This window comes from Orycteropus afer, unplaced genomic scaffold, assembly GCF_000298275.1.
Source record: "Orycteropus afer afer isolate SDZICR_OR568_19922 unplaced genomic scaffold, OryAfe1.0 scaffold00016, whole genome shotgun sequence".
Classification (NCBI taxonomy): Eukaryota; Metazoa; Chordata; class Mammalia; order Tubulidentata; family Orycteropodidae; genus Orycteropus; species Orycteropus afer.
Window position 1 is genome coordinate 9032758 of NW_006921603.1, and position 25402 is coordinate 9058159.

General features: G+C 39.2%; 1 protein-coding gene across 1 annotated transcript in view; it reads left to right on the forward strand.

The window, feature by feature from the left end:
* ARID5B (AT-rich interaction domain 5B) overlaps positions 1–25402 on the forward strand; it is a 209976-nt gene that overhangs the window by 180701 nt on the left and 3873 nt on the right. Inside the window, exons 9-10 of the mRNA XM_007958972.1 lie at positions 6430–6527; positions 23568–23766. Coding sequence (XP_007957163.1) covers positions 6430–6527; positions 23568–23766 — 297 coding nt within the window. The remainder of the gene's footprint in view (positions 1–6429; positions 6528–23567; positions 23767–25402) is intronic.

The window sequence follows — 25402 nt, forward strand, 5'->3', positions numbered from 1 at the left end:
GTAAGTCTTACCACATATACTAATTAACTGAGGTTTTATCTGGTTCTTGAGAAAAATGTGTGTACTTTTAGAGGTGAATTAAGGAGTCTGAATGAGGGTAAATATTCAGCAATAGTAAAAAATTGCAAGTATAAAATTTGTAGATGTATTGAGTCTGCTTTTAACTTGTGATTGGATAAAGACATCTCTCTGGAATCCCTTCTTGGTTATAAAAAGAGGTCATCTTAATTGGCTTGTTTTTGTTTGTGGTTATAAACTATTCCAAACCTCTGGTTTGAATTGCGGATTATGGATTATTTCATTTCAGTCCTTCACAACCCTCAAATTGAATTAAAAAAAAAAAAAAAAAAAAGGAGCAGAAGTTTTATTTTAAGCCTTTATAGCCTTTGACGAAAGGCTGCATTTTTTCATTCTTTTGGTTTCCTCTGCCTTTACTGGAAATGCATATGGTGTGTCTTCATCCTTAGGTTTAGAGATCACAAATGTACTAAATGGATTTGATTTCCTAAAAAAACAATATCCTGGCATTCTGTTTGCTTGGCAATGAGGATCCTTCATCCATAGTCATATATCCAACTTTTACAACCAAACATTAGAGTATGGGTCACCTACAGTTGAAGAGGCAGAACTGAACAAAACTTTGCCCAGTGAGCTAAAGAGGTCTTCACTGTAGTGTCTGGTGAAGTAATTAAAGCACACTGAGTAGCTTGGGAAGCAGTCTGTTGAGAGGGGTTTGCTAAAGTGATTTCTATTTGGCTGAGCATTGAATGGCAAGCCAGAGGCAGTATTTGGAGAGAGGGTAGGATAAGGAAATGGATCTTGAGTAAATCTTATCTTAGAGGCAGAAGACTGTGCATAGGGGTGGCTTCTACGAATGTCAGCTACAGACTCTTCCCACAATGAAACAGGTCCATTATTTTTCATTTGGGAGAAGAAGTCACTTGGCTTCCTGCTGGATGGATTCAGCTTTGACATCAGAGTCTGCTTTTGACATCATTTTTAAGATCCTCTGAATCTAACCCTAGTTCTCTGGACAGACAAAAGCCTCTTGCTTAATTCAAAATTCTCAATGCCAAAGATGATGTCATGCAGTTTTGAAAGGCTCCAGTTCCTGGAGTACTACCAGGAAAAAAAAGTCATCTTCCTTGAATTCAGGCCGCCCTCAAGGTGTCCTGAGAAAGAGACTGTTTCTTGGAGCAGCCTGAGAAACACTGCTTAAAGGCAAACCCTTCTCCTGACTTCACTTTTCCTACAAGCCTTGGTGGAATGTAAGTCCTAAAAGATTTCTATTGCTGGCCTCAAAATTACCATGATTATTTCTTTTATGCAACTTTAAATGATAATGATATCAAGTCTCCAAGATAATATCTTGGGTTAAAATAGTGGGTTTTTACTACTTCTTCTTTTTTCTTTTCTTAAGAGACAGGATATTTTCATCAAATCAAATTGTAGAAAGAATAAATCTAATTGGGCCCCTTTTCTTGTCGAAATTGGGGGTGTGTGGAGATGTAGTTGCAGGCTACCTTTCAGGCACCTGGATTCTGAAGCACACAGTTTGAAAAACACTCTATTAGAAAGCTGTAAAAATCATAGGTGTAGAGTGTTTTTCACAGAGTTCTTCACATCTTACCCACACTAAGAAAAGAATATTCAAGTGCCTTCAAAGTAAGGTTAAATTTCACAGATACCCTGAGTGGTTTATTTTACTTTAGTGTAGTCTGTTCAACTTTCTATCTTGCTTTAAGATTGTGTGGAGTTATGCTTCCCACTAAATCCTGAGCCCTTGAAAGCTGTAATCTCATACTTTTCTTGGCTCCCCATCCTCTAGCTTCCAACTACCTTCCTCTTCTCTGCCTCTGTTCCCAGCACTGTGCCCAATAAGGGTATGCTGCAGTAGATGGATTGATGTCATGAGTCTCTGTCACCAAAGTGAGAGCCTTGTAGAGGGTGACGGGAGGCACCATCCAAAAAAAATAACTGTGCATGGGTGGATTTAGCAGTTTTCTCTAGGAAACAAAGATCCAGAAGTTCTTTGTACCTTTAAAAACCTAAAATAATATAAGGCCAGACTGAAACCTGAATGGTGACTAAGAAGCTTGAGGCTTAGTGAGAGAATTGATCAAACTAGCCCTATAACATATCAAATTTTCCAGCTGAATGGGCCTGGGAGCTGGATACCAGCAGGCAGATATTGTTTCTGCCCCAGATAGGGTTTTAAAACTAACATACATCCAGAGAAGACATTGGATGACAGAATAAAAATCCTAAAGAAATACCAAAATAGGCACTACTAAGGCATATTGGGAGAGTCCATGGGTAGTGCAAATAGTTATGCTCTCAGCTGCTAGCCAAAAGGTTAGCAGTTTGAACCCACTAGCCACTTCATGGGAGAAAAGATCCCGGGATCTGCTCCCATAAAGATTACAGCCTAGGAAACCCTATGGAGTAGTTCTGTTCTGTCATATAGGGTCACTATGAGTTGGAATCCAATAGATGGCACACAACAAGAGCAAAAAGGCATATTGGGGGAGTCAGAGTGGCACTAATGGTTAAGGGTTTGACTGCTCTGAAACTTTGGCAGTTTGAACCCATCCAGAAGGTACCCTGGAAGAGAGTCCTGCTGATCTGCTTCTGAAAGGTCACAGCTTTGAAAACCCTGTGGAGCTGTTCCACTCTGCAGACGTGGGGTCTCCATGAGTACGAATTAACTCAGTGGCAACTGGTTAAGGCATATTGGACATAAAGGGTAGGCTTATAGCTGTGGGAGTGTGATGCCTAGTAGATGGGCTTGGAGAAGCTCCCAAGCCCTTTTCATCTCTCCCTGCTGGGCTCTGAGACCCATTATAGGCTGGGGAAATGGGAAGATTTAGACATATTTTGCCTTATTACCTGTGATTAGCATTTGAATTAAAAGTGCATCAGGAGACAAAAATAGAAAGAGATGCATACCCAGGGGAGTTATGTACTTAAAAGCATTTAGCAGTTGGGAAGAACACATTTTATGACTTTCCTATGCAAAGAAAATATCTCAAAATGACTTGATTCGTCCGGGCCATCCAGTGGAAGCTCAGTAAACAGACCACTTCATTGAAGGCCCAACACTTTCTTCACTCCAGATGAGTCCACACTCAGGTAAAAACTGTATTTAAACACCAGAACCTGCTAGCAGGGGTTGACAGACCCCTAGCCAGCTGCACATGGCTTATTAACACTGAATGATGCTGGATTCTGGCTTCCTGCTGCCATAGTTCAATCCTTGTGTGAGGAAGTCTTTTTCCTTTTTGATAATTCATTAATTTATTCTTAAAGAAGTCTTGTCATTCCTGTGATCAGCAAGTGTTTACCAGAGCATTCCCTAGCTAGGTGGTTGGTTGTGAGAGGAGGACACAGTCAGTTTTCACATATTAAAAGACTCTTTTAGCAGTTGGCTCTTTCTTCATTGCATTTTTCACAATCTATTCTTCTTTTGTTTATATATCTGTTCACTTTTTTATGTTGGCCTCCCCAACTACAATGCAGTCATCTTGAGTGCTGGATCTGTTTTCCACTGCTGTATCCCTCAGTGGAACTGTCCCAAAGAAATTGAAGTTGCTCAAGAAATTGTTGGTGAATGAAAGAATGAGTCAGTTAATGGATTCTGAATTAGAACTCATCCTAGACTCAGTGACGAATGTAATGAGAAGCTCTATTTAACTAGAGACACAAGTGGCCAGGGTAGAAGGAACCATGGTTTTACTTGATACTTTGAGAAAGTCAAGTCTCAGAGCACTATTAGCCCACCCCTCCCCACCCCACTTAGATTCTTACTGGTCTCTTAGCTATGATAGTTCCACACTGTGGGAGACCCAGAACTCAAAGCAGAAGCTGATTCTCAAGGTCACCTGCCTCATTTGAAGCAGAAGGCCCTGAAGATGAGAGATGTTATGTTGTTCTAATGTGGAAGCTGCTTTGATATAGTGGAAAGAGGACTGTTCTTGGGGCCATAAGACATTGCTGTAAGTCCTGGCTTTGCCACTCTGCCACTGTGTGTCCTTGGGCAGTTCACACAGTATCTCTGAGACTCACTTCCTTTAGCTATTAATGAAAATTCTAAAACCTGCCTCACTGGCTGATGGGAGGATTAAGGGAAATCATAGATGTGGAAATTCTTTATAAAATATAAAATACCATGCACACAAGATATGCAAGGATAACAAAAGGGATGGTTTCTTTGGAGGTGATTGCAGAGACATGCATAGGCTGTTTTCTGGCTCTGCTAAGCTCCCCAGGGTTCACACACCTTATTTGGATGAAGGAAATGTGAAGGTGGGTCTCAGGGTACCTTGACTTCCTGGGTGGTACAAATGGTCAATACACTCAGCTGCTAACCAAAAGGTTGGTTGAAGATTTGAGTCAAACCTAGAGATACCTTGGAAGAAAATCTTAGAGATCTCCTTCTGAAAAAATAAAAGTTAGTCATTGAAAAATTTGTGGCGCACTATTCTACTCTGTCATATATGGGGTCACCATGAGGTGGAGTCAGCACGACAGCACCTGTGTTCTTGTTATTATTATTCCAAGGGTTTTGAGGAATAGATGCTTAAGGAATAACGAGAGTGGGATCCTCTTTCTTCTTGCTTGATGCACAGGCCTCTTGAATAGATCATCCTGAGATTGAATTAGTTAAAAGGTTGGAGGAAGATTGTAACTAAATTTAAAATAACTATTGAAATATGTATTTTGAGTATATTTGAAAGGGGTTCGGAACCATTTATTATCATCTCAATGAAGCTATAAATAAAGGATTTTATTTTCAGTTATACCTGCTAGTAGATGTAAGAGGTGGTTCTTTCTAACAAGAACCATTGAAACAAATTGGTTCAAGAAAGCTTCGTGGGGAATTGAACAATGCAAAAATAGCCTTGTCTTGAGATCCTACTTGGGCCTGTTGAGAAGGGTTTATGGAAATAAAAGAGTTCTTTTTATTAATAATGGGAAAGGTACCATTACTCTATAATATTGAACCACCCGTCTCCTCCTCCTTAGATTACAATTACAGAGCTTGAGTTGGAAGTTGAGTTTTCTTTTTTTCCCCCTTTTTTCCTGATTGTTGCCTTTAGCTTCTTGGTGAACTCCACTGGCAGCTCTATGGGTATTTTTTTCAAAAGAAGCCTGCCTTGGGCTCAAGGTGCAGGGGTGCATGGAGGGATGGACACAGGGAAGAGGTGACTGTCGGGAGGAAGTGGGAGGGGAGCAGTTAGTTGCATTGTGGTGAATTGTGGTCAACGTCATGAGACTAAATATATGTGAACTGCTCTATGGAAGTGAATTTGCTCTGTAAATTTTCACCCAAATCACAATTTAAAAAAAAAAAAAAAAGCCTACCTTGGTTGTATTAAATCCCACTGGCGCTTTTGCCACCCAATATCTTCTGCACATTCCAGTGACAGAACTCTCCTGTAACCAACCCTGTTTGGAAATGTCCATAAAGACCCCAACACTTGTTTTGTCTTCCTAGTTTCAGGGAAACATTAGACTTACTTGGGCATAGTAAATGACGTGGTTACCCCAAATTAATCATTTGCCCAATCTTGCATCTGTTGTTCTGTAGAATCTAAATTTAAAGGAAAAAAAAAAAAGTCCATAGTATGCAGTTCTGTATATTGCAAGCTGTTTGCTTTCACTCATCCAGCTCAATAATCTACATAGTTTGCATTTTAACTTTGGAATAAGTTACTTTTCATAGGATTTGATCAATATCCCATTTTTCTGACCTAAGTGAATAAAAATAAACAGCTTGTGACGTACACACTTTCAGATTTTGGTTTAGGTTTTGTTGGTTAGAGAAGCTGTCATAAAAATATAGCTTGAAATGATTATAAATTCCACAACCAGTTTGATGTCTTTAATTAATTTTTTATTATCACTCTGTTTTGTTTGTTGAGTAGCCAACACTTCACATGTTCAAAACTCAGAAGATACAAATGCATGTTTGATGAAATATCTCCCTCTTCATCTATGTCCCCAGCCACCCATTTGCACACCCCCCAGGCAAGCAACATTAATTCAGATTCATTTAAACTGATGAGCTAAGATACATTTTCTTAATTAATAAATGTGGTTTTATTTTGATGTACTATCACATGACATAAAGGAACAGGCTATGAGTTTGGCACTTTGGGGGCAAATGACTATGTGGATATTAAGGGAGATACCTTAGTTGAAAATGCATAAAGGGTAAAAATATAGAGCCACAAGTAGAATTTTACCTTTATTACAAAGCAAAGGACCAAAAGTGAGATCTCCCTATAGAACCATACTCATTTGGACTTCCCTCTTCCTGGGTTTCCAGAACAGACTATTCTCTTCTGACAGTTGCATATGTATTGAAGGCTGGCATTGTGAATCTCTTACGATGCAAGATTGAATTTCCCGTTGCCATTTTTGCAGATAACAGCCCGTCGTCAATGGAAACATATTTATGATGAATTAGGCGGTAATCCCGGGAGCACCAGCGCTGCCACTTGTACTCGCAGACATTATGAAAGGTAAGAAACCCTCACTTAATTAAAAGTGTGTTAATTGGAAGAACCTTCTGGTCAAGGATAAGACAAAGGAAATATAAGGGACTCTGTAGGAAACAGAAAATAGCCCTCTGGCATTTTACTTGATTTTGTTATTTTTTTTTTTTAGGATGAGGAGGCTTTCTTTGGTTATGGAGCTAAAATTAGATGTTCTTTTAGTTTGGTTTCATTCTCTGCCTACGTGCCTGGACAGGCTTTTTTTTTTTTTTTTTTTTTTTTTTTTTTTTTTTTTCTCTCTCTTTCTTTTTCCCCACTCTGCAAGCATGGGTTTATTCAGTGCATTCTCTGTAGGTTCATTTAATATGAGAACTTTCAGGTTCTAGCAAACAGGGCTGAGATGTTACTGTGAGGTTGAGATGTAGCTGTATTAACTGTTCTGATTAAAAGAGAGTTGGCATCAGGTAACTCGGTGGTTTATTCCCATCGTGGTACTTTGCTTCTACAGTTATGCTTTTGACCCAGGGATCCTTTCTTGCCAGGTTTTCTGTGATTTAGTTTTCAAACCATTTTGGAAAAATAATGATGATGCAAACAAAAAATAATACAAAACTAGCCTTCTATGAAGGTTGTATCCACAGGTATGTTTCCTCTTTGCATTAGGGCTCCAATACCCACACCATTGAAGACCAGTTAACAAATTCATGAATTCTCATTGCTGTATGCTTGAAGTTTATATTTAATTTGTTTAAGTTGTACTTACTTCCTTGTTACTGGCATTTCCTTGCTAAAGTGTTGACTCACTCAGCTTCCTGGTTTGAAATTCAAAGCTTGTGAAACTCAAGTGGAGGTGTGTCTGTGTATGTGAGTATGTATTTGAGTGATGGCCACAGATGGAATGAAGCCAAGACACAGCCTATTAGTTGAACAAACAAGCCAGTTAACTTGCAAGTTTGAAAGATAAAACACAACTACTAAATTTGCTGTTGCTCTTTGTATAGCCAGTTTCCATTCTGATTCCCACAAGACCTTTAACACCCTCAGATAATGCCATTTAACACATCAATTCTTTGTTGTATTTCTTCCAAATTTGTTTGTGCTTTTCTTATACTACACTTAATTCTGAGCCTCTTTTAACATGGTCATTCAACAAAATAGTTAGAATGTATTTGGTGGAAAAATCATAGGGAATTGAATTGGGTCCAATATCATGAAAAATCACCACAACATAGTCCCAAGAGATTGCCTTACGTAACAGTATCATAGTCCAGATTTCTTAAAAATTGTAAATGTTAACTCACCTAGTTGAAAAATGAAAACATTAATCAAACTAAGTACAAAGCATCGTATAGTCAAAAAAAGAAATAGGGTTTGGGAATTAGAGAAGGATTGGACTGTGTGTGTGTGTGTTTAATTTACTCAAGGAATTGTATGACTAAAAATAGCCTGAATCTTAAATGAAATACCAAGATATATTCTTTTGATGATTGTATACTATGGTGAGGCAAATTGAAAAATTCTAGGAGAGAAACTTCAAACTTTAGCAACTAAGAAATATTTTTAAATTTCCTTCCTGTACTCATTCTTGCAAGTGGAGTGGATATTTCGCGAAGGTTTGGTCACATACTGGATGGGATTTTTTGAAGAGCTATGTCACTTACTCTTCCAAATCCAGAATTTGTTTGGTAATGTATCAGTTGGGCCAGTTAAGAAAAAAGAACCCACACTAGGTATTTCAACAAAGGGAATTTACCATAGGAAATTGGTTAAACAGGTGTTGGTGTAGAGCACTAAGCTAACACAGAGATAGTAACTGCAGATTTCCTAAAGCTGAGAGAAGTAGAAGAAGCTGGGTCATCTCAGTTCAGCTGTTTGAATAACGAACCTCACAGAGCTGGGGCTCAGGTCCATGGGAATTGAGGGAGCCATCCAGCTACCCTGGTACTGCAGAAGCTCAGAGGAGATGCTCTGTGGATCTGGGGCTCATCTGAGAAGGTGATACTCCCTTGCTGGTGTTAGACCTCAAGGGGGAATGCATTGAAACTGTTCTGGAATTGTTGAAAGAAGCTAGGGCCTGGGAGCAACTGCTGCTAAGTTATTGTTGGGTTAGCACTGACTTGAACAACAAGTACATAGAAAGAAGGAGGTTTCTTCTCTCTCCCTGACTTCCATTCTTCGCTATTTGCAGAACCCAACAGGAAGACAAATGACAAAAGAGACATGTAATTTGCTGAGACCCATCTCCAGAATCCTTAAGCAGAGTACAGAAGGGTAGATTTAGAGCTCCACCTGGGGCCACTGACATAAAAAGCTCTTCCATATGTGTGGCTACAGCACCATTGGCATGCAGATCCTAAAGCCCCATTTCACCTAGAGCACAGGTGTTCCAGGGTGATTAGCAAGGTCTTTAACCCTTTCTTGGAATTTCCTCTTTGTTTTTCCATCTAGGCTCCTCTCACACTGTTGTGATTAGATGCAAGGTGTTTCATGAATAATTGTTGTTGTTATGTGCCATCAAGTCGGACCCAACTCATAGCGACCCCTCCTTGGGTTTCCAAGGCAGTATCACTACAGAAGTAGATTAGTGATTAATAATATTTCATGTACCAAAGTTTGCAGACAATTGATTTTTTTCACACCTATTGATTTATAATAATTCCACTCATTCATTTGAATCAATTTGAATCAATCATGATATCAAAGAAATCACTCATAATCCTATATGACATATATTGTAGTAGGAGTTCCTGGGTGGTGTAAAGGGTTAAGTGCTGAATAACTTGCCAAAATATTAGTGGTACAAACTTACCCAGAGGTAGGTGGAAAACAGGCCTGGCTCTCTATTTCCAAGATGTCACAGCCTTGAAAACCCTATGCAACAATTTTATTCTGCATTCTTGGCATCATTAAGAGTCAAGATCACCTCAGCAACTGATGGGGAGAAAAAGCTGGGAACTAGTGCTCTGAGAGTCTTATTTCTCTTTGATTGGTTCTACCCAAGAGAGGCAGAGGGTCCTCAGATCTATCTGGCAACTTGAAATAGTTATTCTTTGGTCAGAGAAGAGGCTGAAGCTCTTAGCTAAAACTAGGTTGCTTGATTATGGTGGATTTCATTCTTCCTTGTGGGTCACAGACTGCCCTAGCACAGATAAGAGAAGTGGCTAAATTAGTGAAGGGCCACCATTTGCAAGAAGATTCAGGGAGGTGAGATGGGTTAGAACTTTATAGGCACACATTAGTCTTGGAGTGCCCCTGGTAATTTTAAAACCTTAGAAGGCTTCTGATCTCCCAAACCAGATTGGAATGATTGGAGTTCTTCCTGCGTGGCTGGTCTCTCTCTCATTCTTTTCACTATGATATGGAAGCTTGCTCTTTTTCTTACTTCCCCAGCACTGGAATGCTTTCCTAGAAGATGGAGAACCAACGAGTAATCTACACAACATAGTCCCGAGATATGCATTATCCACTGATTTATTTTTCATGCAGTGTGGTTCATAATTCCAGTAAATGTTTTCATTTTATAACAAGAAAAAAGTAGCTGGTTCCTCAGTGAATGTTACTTGTGTATTAGTTGGGCACTTTTGGTTTATTAATGAGCATAATAATGAAAGTGCGGGTTGTTGAAAAGAATCAATGGGTGTCTTTATTTAAAGCATAACAGAAATGGTACAATGCCTACAAATGTATCATTGTCGCTGAAGGCCTTACTGTCCAAACTTGCCTCTGATTGGTTTAAATCAAATAGGTCCAAGCACTTCATAAAAATGTCTTTGTCAGCCTGGTTTTTCTTCCAAACCTATTCATCTCTGTCAGTTTTTAATATTAGTACCAGGCTCCTGGCCATAGTCCATTAGTACTGTACTTAATTGCTCATGTTACAGATGATTACGTACCAATATAAAAAGCATTAATGTTTCCCCATCGTGAGGTTGTTGCTATGTAGATGTCTCAAACTCAGCAAGGCTTATGAAGTGTGGTAGTTCTGGGCATTTCTTGCTCTGGATTTATATATAAAGTAGATTAGTATGGATTATAATGCAAACAGTTTTTTTTTTTAAAAAGACCACCTCTTCTAGAACAGAACCCTTCTAACTTCAACATTCTTTTCTTGTCCAACTCTTAAAACCAAAAACCCAACTAATTGCTGTCGAGTCGGATCTGACTCATAGCGACCCCTCGTTGGGGGGGGTACCACAGAGGCGGTACCTCTACGGAAGCAGATTGCCCAACTCTTAAGATGCCCCAAATTGCTTTCTTTTATCAATAAAAGACCAAAAAGAAAAATCACTACTTTTAGGGAATTCTGTTAGCTTGATTTTCTGAGATAGTAATTTGCTTTAAAGGCTTTGTTTTCACATGTGGATTTCTTTTCCTAAAAAAAAAAAAAAAGAAGCACATACAGGGGAAATTTTTTTTTTTTTTTTAATACAGAATACCAGATTACTGGTTTTAATTTTCCCAAATAAATTACATGGTCTGTTTCTGTGCAGCACATGAAGTTGTTATTAGGGATTTTAAAAGGAACGTTAAGGTAAAAGTATTTTATGATGTGCTTTTCTGAGTATTTAGAAACTCAAAATCATAAACAAATGTATTTGTTTGTGGGGAAATGAGCAATTACCCTTCATCTTGCATATTTAATGCCTGATTTAAAATTCTAACCTTTTGCTTTTCCTCTAAGTATTTCTTGGGTAAGACTGTCATGCTGAGTAGCTGAGGTGACTTGCTTTACAATGACTTAGGATGCACTTGGGCAGAAGCTGAGTGACAGTCAGCTAGAGCCTCTGCCTTTCTTCTCTCCAGGTAGGAGGCAAGTATGAAGGCTTCATGTTTTGATTAAGATAAAGAGCCTGGTGGCATAATGGTTTAGCACTTGGCTGCTAACTGGAAGGTTGGTTGTTCATACCTACCCCGGAGCTCTGTAGGAGAAAAGACCTGCCGATCTGCTCCCATAAAGATTACAGTCTAGAAAACCCTACAGGGAAGTTATACTTTATAATGTGGGGTCACTGTGAGTGGAAAATGAATTTGACAGTCCCGAATAACAAAACAACAGGCATGTGCTTTGAGGTAAATATCAAAACTGTATCAGGTTCTAAGGAACTCAGCTTAAAAGAACCAAGGAAAAGTAAGGTGATTTACAGTTCTGTTCACGTTCAAGACATGAGTTGGGATATTCTTGCTCATTTTGACACCTATGAAGTTTATGAATACCCAATTGAGCAAGTCACAGGCAGAATCTCAGAGTTGTAGGTTTGAGCAGTCCCTTTGTGACCCACTAGACCAATGCCACGCAAACTAAAGGTTTCTGACCCTTCCATGAACCTTCACTAGCCCATAATGAGCTAAGTTCAGCAACTGAGAATAAGCATTTATATACTTTTATATGAATTCTCCAGAGTAAGCTTATGCATGCTAAATCTAATAATGAAAATGGAACTTGAATTTTGTATGCCTTCTTAAAAATTATGTTTTAAAAGCATCAGTCAGCAACAGATTAGAAATTTAGAAAGCCACTTCACTATAGTCATTTGAGAAGCCCTGCTCTAGACTGTGGTCTCAAACTCAGATGCTTATGGCAGATAGCACAGGTGAGTGCAGAGGACCAGGTAGGAAAGTGGGAAACTGATGTACATAGTCCTGGCCACAGAGTTCCAGTAGGATCTGCCAACACTATTTCCATAGGCAGATGTGCTTCAGACTTTCCTTGTTTCCAAGGTAATTTTTATGTGAAATTACCTGACTTACCAATACAACATTGGTTCCAGTATTTCTGAAACTCTTCTAAGTGTGTTAAACCAAGCATGCCCACAGGCAAAAAATGTAGCCTTCAGTTTGCCAACTTCCGTGAGAATTGAACTTCCCTTGACATTGGGCTAGCCAGGCTTTGCCCAAATGCCCTTTAGTGGGCACAGAAGAAGCTGCAGCATTGAATGCACTCTTCATTTAAACACACATCCTCATACTGAGCAAAAGGTCTTCTGTGGCTTCCCAGGACCCTTACCTTGCCCTTTGGGGCTGTCTCCGCCCTTTTCTCTGTAACGGGCCTACAGCTGCTGGCTATAATTCCTCTCTCACTTCAGGTCTTCCCCACTGTGGATAAACATCCTTACTTCATTCAGTGAAGCTTCAGAACATGATCTGTGGCTCCTTTACTAAGTGGCTTGTTCTTGAGTCCGTCCCTCCAATGCGTCACTCAGAATACCCAACTCCATTCCAGTGTGACATAGAGTAGTACTTCTTGGAATGTAAACAGAGTCAGTCTATCTGTAGCCTAAGATTACATTTGAAAGTGATAAGAAGCCCTGTCCTAGTGATCAGTTGATCAGTTTCTTTTGCTTGGGTCAGACAGATTTGTCACTCAATTGACTGCTTTCTGTTTTTTGCTATTGCCCTCAGTGTTTTTTTGAACATATACCTTGTATAATACATGCTCAAGGCTAACAAGCAAATATCAACCAAAAAGTTTAAAACAGGGTTGGCAAACAAAGAAGTGCTCCTGCTGCCATATTCTTGGCAAGTACTGATGCTGTTTCCTGTGAGCCCAGCCTCAGCCTTGCCAGCCTTTCAACATGGCACTCACAGGCGACCACTACCTACTGACCAGAACCGGAAGGTTGCTGCGGTCCTTGGCTTACTTTTCACATGATCTGACTTGTAGGCCATACAGACATGAAAGAGAGTTAAGAATTTAAGATGATAAAAACCTAGTAAGTTGTAGATACAAATCATAAAATCAAAGGAGATTAAAAGAGGAAAAGAGAATTTCCAGTTGGAATAATCAGTGTTCCTGGAGGATCTAGAACTTGAACTAGACCTGAAAGAGCTAGGATTAGAATTTAAGATAGATCGTCACTCAGATGTTTAAAAAAAGCTATAGAATTCAGGAATATAGGGCAAGAACTGTATGCTATTACCTTCCTTGAAACTTCCACAGTGTACCTGTTGTTTTTGTTGTTGTTGTTTGCCGTCGAGTCAGCCCCTACTCATAACGACACCTCCTTGGGTTTCCGAGGCAGTATCACTATGGAAGTAGGATTGCCCAACCTTCCTTACAAGGAGTGGCTGGTGGGTTTGAACCGCCAGCCTTCTGGTGAGCAGTCAAGTGCCTTAGGCACAGTGTACCTAGTATAGCATTATAAACATATCAAGAGTTTAAGAAGTATGGGTTGATTAATAGAATTAAATCCAAACAAAAGGGTTGTTTACTCTAGAAAATGTGTTGTATAAAGAGCTGTCGGAAGAATCTGAGCTGAATTTCAAAATCGGTTATACCAAAAGCAGGGATTGTTTATAAAGTTTAGCCTCTTGATGTTTACTAACTCTCTAGCCAACTGTTCAGTGAGTAGGCCATGTCTCATCCCATCCATGGTTTGGCTGATGATGTAGACTTATTTACGGACTTAATATCCTTTTCAAGCAATGTCTTGGTAAGAGAAGCCTAGCTAGTTAACTTGTGAGCCATACTTTCATTCTGCTGCTACCCAGGATCTCTCATCTCCCTTCTCCTAAAACCCAGAGGAGGCCTCCTGGCCCTTACGAACCCCCAGCAGCCCAGGGAATCAAACACAACTTACTCAGAGTTACTCAAGTTGAGGCTGTGCTGCTGTTCTTCCATCTCCCCCTAATCCCCCCCCGCCCCCCCCCAAAGTTGTCCTCACAAGGGACCTGAATAGGGTCCAGTGTGAGCACCCAGGGTAGCTTCTTCTTATCATCTGTAAAGAATTTCTCCCCAAATGACAGTCAGGTAATTTCATAGGCAGGAGCCTCACACTCTCCATCCCTCAGCATGCCACAAATGCTCTGATAACTTTCCAATGCCTGGATATTTCAAGAAACTTTTAAAAAGAAAAACAAAACCCTAGCCAGGCCCTGGAGTAGAAAAACTGGTTTCTGTTTAAGAAAAAATAAACAACAGTCTTTGAAAAATCTCTATTTAAAAATTCTTAAATTTGCCTCTAAATGCAAGTTGTAATTAATAGAAGTTGGAGTTTACACTGTTGAGTGTAAAAACACCCTCAGGCACAAGCTAATCAAGTGTGTATGTCATGCTGTAAACTACAGCAAGTTCTTTGTTTGACCCAAAAAAAGCTTGCCAAACAGTACTTTTTCTTTGTCAAGTTCCCTTTTATTGTCTCATTTTTTTTTTTTCACCCAAAACAGCCCCCTCCTTGAACTAAGCTATAGCATTTAAGAAACTTTGCAGGTCCCATGTTTTATTGATAGTTTTCATCAAGCATGAATTTAAATTTGAGAATAGATTAGTTGTCTTAGCCCCTTTTCTTTTTGATAAATAACAAGAGGTTTCTACTTATGATTTTCTGTCCTCGGGGCTTTATCATTAAGATTAAATAACTGTACTCTCAAGCATGCCACTGCACAAACATCTTTTCAATTATGTGAGTAACAGATGCCTTCACAAAGGAACTATTGAAAATTCAGAAAGCATGTTTCCAAAAAGAAAAGAGAAAAAAAAAGTATCAGATGACAGAAGAATGTAATTGTTTACCATTAAAATATATCCTTAACTCTTCCATTGAAAACCTCTTGGAACATTTTGTTTTTGTACAAGTTACTACAAAGTTTGATCAGAATAATAAATGTTTTGCAGAATTGCCAAACATTTAAGCCACTCTGGAATCAGTGGTATCTGACATATGTGGAACTTAAGTGCAGTAGTTGTTTGCTTGCTTTTGCATATGGTTGCTGCCTTCCTTCGTTTGTAGGGCACACATCACGTTGAAAACACTGTCGTTATGGTACACCATTACTCTTCTTGAAATAATGTCCATCTGCCCTTGAAACTGATCCAATGCAACTCAACTCTGAGTTAGTCATTGTTTTCTCATTAAGGAGAGTTATTACTGCCAGCTTTTCAGACTGGCACTGGGGAGGGCAGGGTAAAGCTGCATGCTATTTATGGCCCATGCCCTCTGTTGTGGATATGTATTTAATCCCTGGGACATAAAGGCGGCCTTCTATAAGTGCATTTATACTTTCTTCAATGCAGTCTTTGTTTGAAAGATGTGGGGCTAACACCAATCTAGATATTCTTAAAATTGGCCAAGAGACATCAAAGAAGCAAAGCCCCCAAGGAACTTACAGTCTAGCTGAGGAGACCATGGGGCCATGAGGCTTGATAGGTGAACTGTTATAGGCCAGGATTCATGGAGAATATGATTCTTAAATTTTTTCTCACTGCCCAATATCAAGCTGGGCCTAAGCCAACTATGGTCACCACCTTTTGAAGAGTCAGGGCATGGTTTAAGAAGAGTATTCTGCCCTAGTGCCCGAGCCTTAGGCCTGCTTCTGTTTTACTGGGTTGACCCTTTCTGGAATGAGTCCATGTGTACTCACTCCTTAGATCTGTTGCTTCTGAGAAAAGAAGAGCTTGGAATTCACTAAACCTAAAAAACCAAAAAACCAAACTGACTACCATCGAGTTGGGTCCGACTCATAGCAACCCTTCCTTAGGTTTCCGAGGTGATATCACTACGGAAGTAGATTGCCCAGTCTTCCTTCCGGGGAGTGGCTGGTGGGTTTGAACCACGAGCCTTCTGGTTAGCAGTCAGATAGGGGTTATCAATTCAGTATTTCCCCTGTGTTGGTGCTTTTCAGTCAGTGTATGAAGATACACACCTACCTTGCCGAGATGAGTGGAAACTGGCACAGATTAGCAGAGGAAGACAGAACTGTGCTTCAATTCAAATCCTGTCGTTTAATAGATGTGTGCCTTTGACTCACCACTTAAATCATTTATCTGAACCTCAGTTTCTTTATCTATAAAATGCAGATAAAATAACGTACTTGTAGAAATTGCCTAAAGCATTTGACTGCTAACCAGAAGGTTGGTGGTTCAAACCCACCAGCCACTCTTTGGAAGGAAGGTTGGGCAATGTACTTCCATAGTGATACCACCTGGGAAACCCAAGGAGGAGTTGTTATAACTCGATGGCAGTCAGTTTTTTTTTTTTTTTTTTTTTTTTGGTGCCTTTGACTCACCACTTAATTATTTATCTGAACCTCAGTTTCTTTATCCATAAAATGCAGATAAAATAACCTACTTGTAGAGATTTCTTTTTGTAATGGTTGAATTTAAGTTATGCAAAGTACCTGGTATAATAGGAATTTAATAAGCACTGGATGTCCTTCTTATTATACTAAAAGCTTGATCAAAATAATAAAGTTTTGGGGAATATACATGTGTTAGTGATGAGTGTTGAATATATCCTAGACTTCCAGAAGGAAAACAGATCTGTCTTGGAGAAAGTACAGACATCAATACTCCTTAGAAGCAAGGATGACGAGACTTAGTCTCACTTATTTTGGACATGTTACCAGGAGAAACCAATCCCTGGATAAAGACATCATGCTTAGTAAAATAGAGGGTCAGCAAAAAGGAGGAAGACCCTCAATGAGATGGATTGACACAGTGATTACAACAGTGGGCTCAAAGATACCCGCTGTTGTGAGGATGGTGCAAGATCAGGAAACATTTTGTTCTGTTGCACATAGAGTTTGTATAAATAAGCTGACTCAATGGCACCTAACAACAATCAGTATGTAAGAGCAATCTGAGATTTCTACCTAACCTGTCATCCACGGCCTCATAGCCCATGTAACCCCAGTTCAGGAGACCTGATGTTCCTGAGCCACTTCTTCCACACCACACATACCTTTATGGAAGTCAACCCATCATCTTGCTGGATTCCTTCAGCATGTACCTTTCATCTTCTCTTTGCTTAGGGTCACAGTCCTTCCTGAACCATAGAGTGAGGTGTTGGAGTTATCAGTTTGCTGAGAAACAACATTTCCACTATTTCCAGGGGCAAATGGACAGATGGACAGTGTTAATGCCTTTAAAAAGTTTTCTTGTCCATTTTTTTCCCTTTGAGTAGGTAATGAAGCCAGATCATTTTTCCAAAGAAGAGAGCTTTACCGAAGGCAAATTGCCATGTCTTGTTTTTTTGTGTTATTGAACCTATGCTTTTTAGGTATCAGCATGGAATACACTATTTTTACCTACTTCTTTTTAATGGAGCTCAATAGTTTACCCTTAGTAGCTAAGTCTTTTTCATAGAATGCATGTATATTCTCTTTGCTGTTTTCTTGGCTCACTTGGGTCCTGCCATAGGCCAGTTCTCCATGGTTAGTATATCAGCATGACATCTCCCTCCAGGATTTGGTTCAAAGCTTTCGGTTCCCAAGTTTCAGTTGTTGGAAGGTGACACCAGAGGCCTCTTTTTCTTAGCTCTCCTGGTTACTGATATTTTGCTACTCATACTTTGCATACTATTTTGGCTATTCCACTGAAACTTATACCATCAAACAGGAAATCTTTATCCAGACCCCACATCTTTTTTTAGATGGAGTTTGGCTTTTTAAAAAACAGGAGCAAAGCAGCCCAGTTGCTCAGTGAGTACTCAGTGAATCTTATGCCCACTGAGGAAACACTTTTACTTTGCCATTCTCTGCACATTTTCATAGCACAGTTGTGTATTTGGCCCACCACAAAGGCTCATCCGCCATTTTTATACTCATAGTCTAGCACCATGAGGGATGAACAGTATGTGAAATTAGAAACTTTTAAGATTTGTTGGAATCTTAACCAGTGTGTATATACTTTTTCTTCAAAAAGGAAAAAATATACCTTCTATTGGCTCCATATTTGGTGAAAGATTGCTTCCCACACTTCACTGTGAAGTTGTATTTTCAATTTCTGGCTGAGAAGGGAAACTGTCTGGCCAAACTTTAGAATTTATCAGTCCTTGAATCAACTTGAAGGTGTAATGACTCCATTTGGGACCAGATCAGGTCTGAAGCCCCAGAGGAACCAATGTGTCATTTCTTTCTATTGTCAATAGAAAATCTCAGAGTCTAAGAATAGTGGTAGTGTTTTGACCTGACATGAGCACCAATTGTACTTCCCTGATCCCCTAATATTCTGTCCAATGGCACCAGCAAATTTTGGGACCTGGATTTTTTCCACTGGTTTGATAATATGAAAGTGCCTAAGAAGTAACAACAAAGATTTAATCTGTGAGTTTCAAGTTCAGATACAATCCTAAAGATTTCTCATTTCCCCCTCCACTTTCTAGATTAAATCCATTCCAGACATTATTATAATATCATTTTCCAGAGCTCTATAAATAGACGGATTCTCATCTCCTCTTAAGCAATGTTTGCTAAACGTTTTGGCCCAAAAGTCCAGTCATTCCATGGAAGCATTAATCAATACAGGAGACATTAGTGGTTACTTGTTCAAATGAGATTTGACATTATTTTTCCTCTGCTTATGGGGAGGGGAAAGGAACATTGCTTAATAAATATGAAGGGTCTTTTCTTCTTTTGTATGTAAAGCTAATGACAAGGACCTATGTGGTATATATTTCTTTAACATGAGGCTGTTGGGTTTTCTTGAGAAAGGGAGTCGAGGCTCTGGAGAATTTAAGAAATGTGTAAATATGAAATTATCTGCCTTGGTGTTTAAAAAAAAATAATAAAAGGGAGAAAGAGTTGGCAGGTTGCCAGATTACTTACATTACAGTAATAGATTTGCTGACCCCTGACTTCTGCTATAGAGAAATGTATTGAATTTTTCATAATATCAGATGAGGTGGATCTAAAACCCTAGTATACTGAGCACCATAATTTAACTTGAGATTTAGTAAAGCCGAAATCTTTTCAAACCAGTGATTTCCTGTATAATGATAATTTAGTGGCTCAGCCACTAATAAATCAAGGTTATAATGCCATTAATTTGTTAATTTTAACTTGGGTTGATTTTAAGTCATCTTTATTTTAAAAAAAAAGAAAAGAGAAGGAAAAAAAAAAAAACCTTGCTTTTCACAGTGACTGAATTTAATAAGAATCTCCATGATAGCAAAAGGGTCCCCTACTGTTTCTGCTTTGGGGTGGAAAATGTTATTCTTGTATTATTCCTAGGGAAAAATAAAGTCTCATGCTGCTACAAATCTTATGCCTATGGAAAGATGTTATTTTTTAATACATGATGGCTTACCTACTTCAGAGCCATTAATGGCATCGTAAATAAGCATTTTGCTAATCTGAAATGTGAAATCTGGATGATAATAAAGACCCCCTTTTTTTTTTTTTTTGCCCAGCTTTCAATCCTCAGACTAGATGTAGATCAGGGAGGTGGGGGGTGGTTAGAGAACAAATCTCTCTGGATTTTCTAATGAATATATTGCTTTCCTTCCCCATTACTTCCACCCACCTGAAACCCAACCAGTATTCTTAGAGCTACAGCATGTTGAAAATATTTCTCCAATGTAATGAGCTCTGAGGGGATGGAGTACATTTTTGCTTTTATCTGTACAGTTTAGAACTGGATTAGATCTTTATTGTACTACAAATATTTAAGGCTCAGGCATGTTGCATTGTATTAAATTCTTTATGTAATACAAAACTCATCAGCTTCCTTCATTGGGCAACGTTGGCAGATTGACTAACTTGTTTTCATGGTACTGCATATGCATTGAGTGTCTTAATGCTCAGAAACCTATAATACCTCTCATCCTCTTGTCTTGTAAAAAACTTTTAATAATCAAATGATAAGATCATATCCTGTGGGTAATTGTGTTGTATCATGACAGGATAACTGAAAAAACGTTCAGTGAAAATCGCACCAAACGGAAATCACTATATGAAGCAGCAATTGTTTGTATGCCCTGCGAGCCTATGGCCTGTTCTTCAGAGCCTAGCTGGTCATATTTCTATTTGCTTCCATTTAGCTGTTGCTTTTCTTGCTTTCCTTGTTTTATTTTGGGACTTGCCCCCCTCCCAAGCCACTATAATTATCTTTCAATGATTTAGGAGAAGGGGAGGAAAAAAAAAATACTTGGTTGACATTTCCCCCCACCCCCCGTCTTTCTCTCTCTCTCTCTCTCTCTCTCACACACACACACACACACACACACACACACACACACAGATACTCACATCACTCTCCCTCTGGAAGCGTTGAACAAGCAAGGCTTGTGTTTGGATTCAGTTTTACCTTAGTCATGCCTCTTTCCAGATACAAGAAACATTTAATTCCAGATTTCCTGCTTCTGGCTTTAGGCCTTTGACCAGCAAAGTGAAATGTATTTTTTACTGCTGTCAGCCAGCCAGCTGTGGAGTTGAGTGAAGGGGAGGAAAAAAAGAAAGAAAAGGGGGAGGAAAAAAAAAACTGAAATGAAAATGTTGCCCTGCCTTCTGAACTTGCAAAATGGTGATAGGAAATTAAAATCTCCTAAGCACCCATCTAAGGAGCTGAGTTGGCCCAAGACCATCAGAACCTGAAGGGGGTCCTCTGGGGCCCACTTTGGCTTTTTCTGTCTCTGTCAGCTTCCCCTCATCACCCTCCCCACACTCAGAAATAATACCGTCATCCTTCTCCTTAAAGAGAATCCTTCATGGTGTCACCATCTCGATCAGAGAATGAAATTGGGGGAAAGAGTGGAAACAACAAATGATGACCACTGGAATAACTAGACTTAAGTGCTCCTTGGGTTCCCATGGCAACCAAACAAAAGTAAAACAAACCTATCTGTCCCAACAATTATCCCCAATAAAAATTTGTTTTCATTAAAGACAATTTAACATATTTTTTCATTTAAAAATGAAAATATTGAAACATTTAAAATATTGATTGTATTCTGCTTCCCTGGACAAAAATCCCCAACCTGCTGACGTTGAAGGGGAATTAAAGTCCCCGGAGGCACCGTGCAAATAAAAAGAATTGGGGGGAAAGTTGGGGACTTTACAGATGTGACGAGATACATTCAAGTATGAACAGGATTGCTTTTTTCTGTCTTCTGCTTAGTTATGTTTTTTATTATATAAACATTAACTGTAATATTACAGTGGGAAGCAGGTATTTGGCAACCATATATTATTTTAGTAAGTCTACAAAGAGAGAATAGTTTCCAGTTTTAGCAGCTGTAACATGTTTAAACTCAGTTTGTAATGGGATCTGAAGATAACTATTCCCCATGGGCTGTGTTGATCTTCATTGCTGGCCCACTGCCAGATTTGGGGCATGAAAGTATTATTTACGCCTCCTTGCACTACCTTGTCTGAGCATGCTCAGTAAATGAATGTTGTTTCTAATATGCTATAAATTGGAATTTGATTTTCCCATAATTTACGTGGCATTTTATTAAGGAGGGAAATATTATGTTCACAAATGTCCCCACATCTGTACTCCTGGGCTTGAACAAATGTGTGTGTTTAAGTTGTTGAGATCTAAATTGCATGGTTAGAAGCCAATTTGAGGATAGCTAACAAGTACTCAAACCAAAGGAGTTTATTATTATTATTATTATTATTATTATTATTATTATTTTGTTTTGTTTTTGCCTGGGAGGCTTAGTTTAAAAATAATTAGGAGTCCCAATATTTGAACAGATTTATGTTGTTTATAAGCCAAGTACATTTTCTTCATTGAGTCAACTTGTCTTATTTAAAACAAATTATGTTTGCTGTATGAAAGTTCATATTTTTAAGGCTGAGTCTTGCATTAATCCCACAGTGAGTCATTAATCATACCAAATGCATTATAAAAACTTTAATCACTGAAGTTGAAACTGAGATTGTAATGCAATCCATCCCTTTTAATTACATCAGCTATTTTTCCCTTTCAGATCAAGAGCTACATCACAAAGGGAAAACAGATTAAAACTAGAGCTGTGTGATGTTCCTCTTTATAGAGCCATTTTATGTACTTAGTTTAAGAAGTTACATAATTAACAGGTTTGAATTTTTCAGCCCTCTGCTTCTCATAGCTGGAGTGGTCTGCACACTTTCCTTCTTTTTCACTGAGGTCCTAGTGGCCTTGGTCTTTTCATGTTACCCCAAAGTAGAGCTCTTCATTCGTGAGTGAACAACTCCTTGGAGGTGCTGGATGAGACAGCTGTCCCTCAGGCACACCGAACTTGTCTCTCATTGACCTTTTTAATCTTAAGTGCCTGGTCTACATTTTGACTCAAAAAAAAAAAAAACAACTCACTGCCATGGAGTCAATCCGACCCATAGATTGCCCAATCTTCCTTCCAAGGAGTGGCTGGTGGGTTTGAACCTTCAACCTTCTGGTTAACAGTCACATGCCTTAGGCACTATGCTACCAGATGAAAATGTGGGCTTTGGAGAAAAACTAAATTCAAAATCCACCTCTAACAAATGGGGTGATGCTTAGGCAAATTATTTAATTAATAGATATGGTTACCATATCTATTTATAATAGTAATAATAATATCCCATAAAGATGATGTGGGGATTCCATGGAATAATCTGTATAATTGCCTGGCATGTACTAGTATCTACTAGAATATAAGCTTCGTGAGGTTATGGACTATGAGTGTTTTGTTATGGACTTTGAGTGTTTTGTTTACTGCTATATCTAAGTGCCTAGACCACTGTGTGGCACACAGTACATACTCAGTAAGTAATTGTTGATGGAATGGTAAATAAGTGACAGCTGTTGTTATGAGTCCCTGGGTGGTACAAACAGTTAAGTGCTTGACGACTAGCTGAAAGGTTGGCTGTTCAAACTTCCCCAGCAGTGCCTCGGAAGAAAGGCCTGGAGATCTGCTTCTGAAAGGTCACAGCCATGAAAACTGTATGAGGCAGTTCTACTCTGCACACGTGGGCTCACCAGAGTGAAAATTGATTTGACAGCAACTAACAATAGTTAGCTAGCTCTGTGGGCAACAATGGTGATGTTGTTAGCCTTGGATGCTTCCATTGGTATCCTTGGTCTATGGGTTCATAAAACCAAAAGACAGTTTTACAGAGAAGTATGTAAGCTACCAGGTACTAGTTTTTATCCAGGAAGTAAATGACTAACTAAACTATAGAATAAACCAAAAAAAAAAAAAACTCATTGCCATTGAGTCAATTCTGACTCATAGTGACCCCTAGATTTCTAGAAATGCATCACTGTCGTTGGAGATGGAATCATTCACCAAGTTTCTTGTAATGAGAAAAGAAAAGAAACGCCCATAGCATAGTGCTACTGGAATTACCTCAACTGATCAGTCCTTTATCCTGTTACCCTTTTAGATTAATCCTTCCATATGAAAGGTTTATTAAAGGAGAGGAAGATAAGCCCCTGCCTCCAGTCAAACCTCGGAAACAGGAGAACAGTTCACAGGAGAATGAGAATAAAACAAAAGTGTCAGGAACCAAGCGCATCAAACATGAAAACCCTAAGATCAAGAAAGAAAAAGAGAACACCCCAAAGCCCCAGGATGCATCAGAGGTGAGTTGCTCTCCTCCACAGGAACCTCTTTGGGGAAGGTCTCCTGCCCCGGGGTCTTCTGGAGCCCTGAATGGCATGGCTGAGTCCCTGCAAAGTTGCGTTGCTAGAATAAGGAAGCAAATCATCTCAACTTCACAGTTCCCCAAAGAGTGGACCTTTGTGTTTGCTCAGGAGCTGAAATGCAATTGCATAGTATTGCCTGAAACAGGCTAAGTGAGAATAGCAGCCAGAAGCATGTGAATGTTCTGTAGAAAACTGGTAGCAAAGGCTCAGGGGTCATGGCTTCATCTCAGTGACACCAAGACCTTCAATGATGGACTCTTTGCTGTTTCACAGCTCGTCTTTCTGAGGAGTTGGTGTGACTTTGAAAAGGTCTTTGGGTATCTGGGAAGTGGGGACAGGGCACTGAAATTGATGCACCATGCCACTGCAGGACTGTCCTTATGTCCTACAAACTTTAGAAGCTGTTTGCCTCTGTAATTGACCTCTGTGCAATATCCTTGATTTGAGTCCTATTTAGAAACATCTTAAGTACATATTATTTACAGGGAAATTTGGAAATGGTTCCTCTGAAACCATTATTATCTCTCATGTTAACAGGTAGTTGCTGAACCTTTTAAAAGAAACTCCAGCTCCCCACAGCCCCTAGCAGCTCTTTGGTAGAAGCCATTACTGTCAGCTTACAGCCAGTCATGAAGGCTGATCTGGGCTCTGTTTCAACATGAATAATAAAAAACCCTGCTGCCCATAAAAAAAACTCAGCAGCCACATTTGGAGACAGCATGTTCTACGATTCAACCCCAGAGGGAATTTTGGTGCTGATATTAAACACCCCCTAAAAAATCAGGTTTATAATGAACACATAAGAGACTCCCTAATTAAACACTGGCTTCAAACACACACACACAACGCACACCACCCTCCTAACTAGAAATTAACTTACCCAACTGACTCCAATATAAGAAGATAATACTAATACCGAGAGGGGAATTTTGCTAGTTTCATTTTTGTTTTTCTTTCATAATTATTTTAAGGAAGGGGGCCGATGGTGCAGAGATTTCTAAACATCTGCAGACTTATAACATAAATGGCCAAAAGCAAAGAAATTCCAAGTTAAGGCTTGCATTCCATTCTTCCTTCATCCTGTTGGCCTGGTGATTTATAGAGTTTCAAATCAGTAAGCTCTGTTAGACACTATAGTTACAGTGTTGGCTCCACTTTTGAGATGAGGTTTGAAACAGTAGCTCTCTGAGTTGTGGGATGATTCCTCAGCCCATACACTGAGTCCATCAACTTGGCGGAGAGTGCTTTTCCCAAGAATGGCATCTCACTGGTTTGGAGTCCATAGAAATCCCTAACGCTAATACTCCCTGTGTCCTAAAGACCAAACAGTTCCCTTCGTGAGTTATCAGTGTCTCAAAATTTCAAAAGGTGTCATGATCAGGTTGTTGGAACTGGGTGTCAACCTCACACTCTCTCCAAGGATGATGTTATAATAAGAAGCGCTCCCTACCTGCAATATACGTCCATGTTATCGATCAGTTACATTTCTTCTCACTGAGTATATTATTTATTTATTTATTGGTTTGGATTCCATCCTTTTCACTGCTATTTTCATTAATTTTTGATGTTTCCT